We start from the raw sequence: 6,000 nt of genomic DNA on the forward strand, positions 1-6,000 counted from the left end.
AGACCCAGGGAGGTTAAGTAACTTAAGGTCACACAATTAGTGTCAGAAGCAAGAACTCAGGTTCTGTAACTAAAGAATCAATACCCTTTCCTTTATATTCTAGTTTTAAGCACAGTGTCTGGCAGACAGTAGGAGGTGCTTAATAAATGTTTATTGATTGAATCATTAAGTATACTGGCTGATTCCTCAGTATGAATGAAAAAGGTACAATTAGAAACTACAGGCAACTCTCTACCTAAAACATTCATTTTTTTTCTATTACCTCTAGTAACATCTATGTTTGTAGACTAGGAAAGAAAGAGAGGAAAATAATTATTCAGTTTAATAAATATCATTCCGTAGCCTTTTATAATGGGTTTGGATATAATTTTCTTACAGATTTTAGTTGTAGCTAAAAATATTGTAGTAAGATCAGTCCAATGGAGAAAGCAGGGACATCTTCTAGCAAGTGAGATTATAATTACATACCAAAAAACATACAGCTGAGAAAAGACAGCAGAAATGTTCTTGAATTCAATATTTCATGTCTAAATAGCAAAAAACCCACCAAAAAACAAAGCAAGCCAGAATCTCACAGCACACACACACACACACACACACACACACACACACACACACACACACAATTCACCACCAAGATTATCTCTGAACATCAAATTGAAGTTCTCTCTGGGAAGGTTGGATGCCCTGTCAGATAATGGAGGAGGAGGTGTCAGTCTTGCCCTTGATTATTGTACAAGATGATTAGAGGAGGCTAGAAGGTTAATTTTCACCCTGTCAGGGCCTCTAGTTAAGATGTTGATGGCTAGAGTGGATAAACTGGGAGGCTTTTGTAAGCTGTCTTTCCTAAAAAGAGATTTAGATGGACATTCTCCACCCCCAACCCTCCCTCCCACCCCACACACCACTCAGAAACTTTCAGAAACAGCTTTTTTTGTTGTTGTTTCAGAAGTCTTCTTCCTGTGATTTGGACCTTTTTTTTTTCTTCAAAGGTCTATTTTTGCTGGGTGAATAACTTAAGAAGCAGGAAGGCTTTTGAGTAATTATCTGGTCTAATTCCATTATCTTCACTGATGGGAAAACTGAGGTCTACAGAGAAAAAGTGATTTGCCTAAGAGTAAAAAGGCTGGATTGCTGAGTGAGCCTGGGACTAGACTTAGGTCTTCTAATACCTACTCCAAGGCTCTTCTCACAGATCCACAATATGCACAAATGAAAGTACTTAGAAATGCAAAACATATGCACAAGAAAAATTGACTAACAATATCTAGCTATACACAATGGAGGTTAAAATGGAGAAGAAAGACAGTAAGTACTTTGAGCTATATCCAAGGAGAGATCACTTTGGGCTAACATAATCAAAGATGCCTCCAAGGAAGCAAACTCTAGAGGTGGGCCTTGAAGGCTAGACTGCAAAGGGGATAGGAGAGAGATTTCATGTAATAATCACAGGATTTAGGACTAGGAGGGTCTTTAGAGGTCATCTAGTCCAACCCCTCATCTTATAGTTAATAAAACAAAGCCCAAGCAGGTAAAGTGGCTAGTCCAAGAGGACACAGATCATAAGTAGCAGAGTCAAGAGTCTAAGTTAGCATTCTTTCTGCTGCAGAGTGGAGAAAGGAACTGTCCGAGAAGAGGTCCTGGGCGGGGGGAGAGGGAGCAGGGATGTCCATAAATACATAGATCAATCTTCTATTGGGATACAGGCTTAAAAAAATTAGGTTGGAGTCAGATGGTGAAGGGTCTCACTGAACAGTTTTAGAAGCTGAATCACTTTATGAAATCTGCATAATTAGGAGAATATTGGCTTTACAAAATCATCATAATAGTTTATTTGCACTGAAGAATAACTTAAAGAACCATCCATTTAAAGGGACTTATAACAATAAAGAAAGCAAGTCTCTATCAATAATGACTAAGGCCTTGTCTCTTACCTGCGATGCAGCTGGCTGTCCAATGATGACCAAACCTGGGCACTTCTGGTCCTGATGAGAGACGGAAGCATTAGATGCCCACTGATCCAGGAAGCCTTTTGGTGTGTAAACTCCACAGTCTTTAATGCTGGTCTTTTGTTCAAACTCTTCACACACCCCATCTCCATCGTGGAAATAGCATCGGCTGGGCTCATCTGCAGAAGATAGACAAATGAAGGGGGGAAAGCATGTGGGAGTTTTTCTCACTTGTTTGTCTGGCCTTAGAATCAAAGAATCTAAGAGCTGGAAAAAAAGGACCTTATGAGATCCTTTCTAACTCTTGTCTAAAGCAGAAATCTTTCTTGACCACATCTTTAAGAAAACTATCATACAGAATGCATTTGAAAATGATAGGGAAGGCATGACCTTGGACGATGGTAATTCTTAGGAAGCACATCCCAGTATGGAGTTAAAAATCTGTCTCCTACTATTGTGCTGTAAGAAATGAGGAGCAGACAGACTTCATAATAACCTGGAGAGACTTATCTAAACTGATGCTGAGAGAGGGGAGCAGAACCAGGAGAACGTTGTACACAATTACAGACACATTGTATCTGTGATGATTAACTTTGATAGACTGGGATCTTTTTCGGCAATGCAAGGTAAAAAGACAACTCCAAAAGTCTCATTATGGAAAAGGTTATCCACATTCAGAGAAAGAGCTACAGAGTCTGAATGCAGATTGAAGCAAACAACTTGCTCTCTTTTTCATTTTTTTTTCTTTCTCAGTGTTCATTCCATTGGTTATAATCCTTCTTTACAACTTGACTAATGTTTAATGTGAAGGTATATGTAGAACCTATATTAGATTGCATGCTGCCATGGGGGTCAGGGTGAGAGGGGGAAAAAACTTGTAACTCAAAAACTTGTGGAACTGAATGTTGTAAACTAAAAGTAAATAAATTAAAAGAAAAAAAAAACTTGTCTCCTTATAATTTCTACCCATTGCTTCAAACTTCTACTCTTGTAGGCCAATGAAAATAAGTCTATTCCCTCTTTCACATAATGACTCCCAAATATTTGAAAATGTCGGTAATCATGATCCCTCTCCAAATATATTCTACTTTTTCATTGTATTTTTGTTCTGAACTTAAAATATCAAAAAAGAGCACTTTCATAGACATAGCAGAACACACAAAACACTATGTAACAGCATAAATTTCCATTTCATACCTCTTGCTTAAAAACAAACATAATAAATTCCACATATTGTTCTCAAAGTGCTTCTTTCTGAATCTCCTTTTATTTTCTTCTGGCTATACATACATACATGCACACATATACACACAAACACACATACACACAATTATATGTTATGTGTATATATCTCTTTCTGCACCTTTAGAACATCACTTCTCAAGGAGGTAGATATATACTTCATAGGTTCTTTGGAGACAGATTTAGTTAATTGTATTTATTACAGCTCTTAAGGCTTTCAAAGTTGTTTTCTTTACCATACTGTTGTCCTTGTAAAAGCTGTTGTCTTGATTGTACTTTTTCCTCTTTGCCTCAGTTCATACCACAGAGGATTTTCAGCAATTGTATTTTTCATCATTTCTTAAAGTATAATAATATTCTATTATGTTCACATACTACAATTTGTTCAGCCATTCTCCAATTGATAGGATACTTCCTTGGATCCAATTTCTTTGTGTTCTTTTTTGTTTTCCTCTTTTAATCCCTCTCCTACTCTTTTGAATGATATTCACATCACATGATTGTAAGCCCTCTGTTCAGTAAAAGACACATTTTAAGTTCCCACATACGGTTTAAAACAACAACAACAATGTAATACAGTTAAACAAGGGAAAAATGAGTAGTTGGTTGTGCATTTGGATAATTTAGGGTAAAAACTCTACTTTTTCCTGGTGTTTAAGGTAATTCAAGAATGAACATGGTTTTCATCCTGTTAGAGGAATAATGGAACACATTTATCCCCTACACGTTGGGTTGTTGTTCTGATAAACTTTTGTACACAGATCTTAGAACTTTTGATTTGAGATGAAGCCTTCCACATTAATAGAACCTATGTACTTTTCAATGTATTTCAGCTCAGACTAAGAGATAAGTGTTGAAAATAGTCATAATGATGCATTCTATAAACAGAACAAACGTACACATTTACAAGATTATGGTACTGAAGTGATCCCAAGGAGATTGCTTTCTAATTGCATGGTAATCACAACCATATTGATCAGAATGGAATTATTTTTACTATGCTGTGAAAATAAAAAGTACTAGTCTATATTTGTAACTATAGTTATAAGTAGAATATTTTAGTTTTCATTAAACACTCTACAAGCAATATAAATTGATATAGTGGCAAGAACACTGGGTCCAGAGGACCTGGGTTCAAATCTCCATTCTGCTACTTCCTAGCTATGTGACATTGAACAATTCACTCAGCCATTCTGAGCCTTAGTTTATTTACTGGTAAAAATTGGAATAACTATGTTTATACTACCTTAGTTCACACTCTGAGGAAAATGTTTCATACAGCTTAAAACGTTATATACGGGACTTATTTCTATATAGTGTTTCATACACACATACATACATATACACACACATAACTAAATCATCTTTCTGTCTTAAAGTCATGGAAGGACAACACTTGCTTGATAAATCTTAAAGGATGACATCTACTTTTATAACAATCAGAAACAGCCAAATCCACTGAAATATACCAAGGAAAATAAATTTCCATTACCACTCAGCTTGCCTCAAATTTAGGTCAATAACCTGTGATTGAGTTGGTTTGGGAATTCCCTGAAAGATAACAACAATTCATTTTATAATTTACAGTCTTTGGAGAGCTGCTCATGATTAAGTTAATTATTTAAGATCACATAGAAAGTAAGCTCCAGATGCAACATTTGAACTCAAGTCTTCCTGACTCCAGGACCAGCACTGTATCAACAATGACGGCTGCTTCTCAGACATACAAGTGTGACCTGGAGAAATAGTCTTTAGGAATTCACAAGTTTGTATCCATTCCATCTAGGAATCTTTGCCATCTAAATGGTACTTTAAAGGGCAGATTCTCTCATCCCACCCCACCCCCAAATAATTAGAAATAAAAGGACTTGAAGACACAAATTCTATGACATGAATTAGAAAGTACTTTAAGACTCCATAATCAGGTGGCACAATGGCAAGTATTGTCTTGAGTCATTATCAGGCAACACAATTCTGCCTCCTTAGGAAAAGTCCATAAAGGAAGAAGAATTAAGCTGAGTATAGTAGAACAAACAGTGATTCTAGAATTAGAGGACCGACTCCTTACTACTATTGATCAGGCATTGAAGAAGCGACACCCCTTCTCTGGGCCTAGTTTTCTCAACTTGAAAATGAAAGGGTTGAACTAAATAACACATATGGTTCATGTGATCAGATTTGGAGCTGTAAGAGACCTTAGAGGCCATAAATTCCAACTTCCTCATTTTACAGATTAGGAAACTGAGGCTCAGAGAGATAAAGTGAGTCACCAGAAGTATTACCACTGGCAAGTGTCAGAAGTGGGATTTGAACCCAGGACCTCTTGGCTCTAAGTCTAGCATCTGGTCCACTACATGATACCTCTTTCCAGGCCCAAACTTTCTGATCCTGATGAGGTTTATACCCTTAGGATGACTAACTATCTGCAAAATAAGAGTCACTGAATATAATGTCAGCTGAATTTTGAGTCCTTTCCAACTTCTTCAGGCCCCTGTTTATTTCTATAAACAGTTTATACAGTAAAATACCATCACAAGAGCCAGAATAAATCAATTCATTATAATTCAATTATTTAAGATGGGTTATTTCCAGCTGGGGACTCCAGTGACCAGTAACATGCCTGAGGGAAAGAGTCTGGACTGATGACTGAAATATGATCTGTGTCTCATACATCTCTCATGGTATGGAGCCAATTTATATATGATAAAAATGGAATCTCATCTAATCATGGCCATCCATAATGTTACTCCTCTCTCTCTCTCTCTCTCTCTCTCTCTCTCTCTCTCTCTCTCTCTCTCTCTCTTCTTTT

General features: G+C 36.8%; 1 protein-coding gene across 1 annotated transcript in view; it reads right to left on the reverse strand.

Annotated features, from left to right (window-relative positions):
- PAPPA (pappalysin 1) overlaps positions 1-6,000 on the reverse strand; it is a 306,500-nt gene that overhangs the window by 127,410 nt on the left and 173,090 nt on the right. Inside the window, exon 10 of the mRNA XM_069073822.1 lies at positions 1,935-2,128. Coding sequence (XP_068929923.1) covers positions 1,935-2,128 — 194 coding nt within the window. The remainder of the gene's footprint in view (positions 1-1,934; positions 2,129-6,000) is intronic.

The sequence above is a fragment of the Petaurus breviceps genome, unplaced genomic scaffold, assembly GCF_028583685.1.
Source record: "Petaurus breviceps papuanus isolate PSGF00001 unplaced genomic scaffold, PetGlider_PUasm1.0 90879, whole genome shotgun sequence".
Taxonomy (NCBI): Eukaryota; Metazoa; Chordata; class Mammalia; order Diprotodontia; family Petauridae; genus Petaurus; species Petaurus breviceps.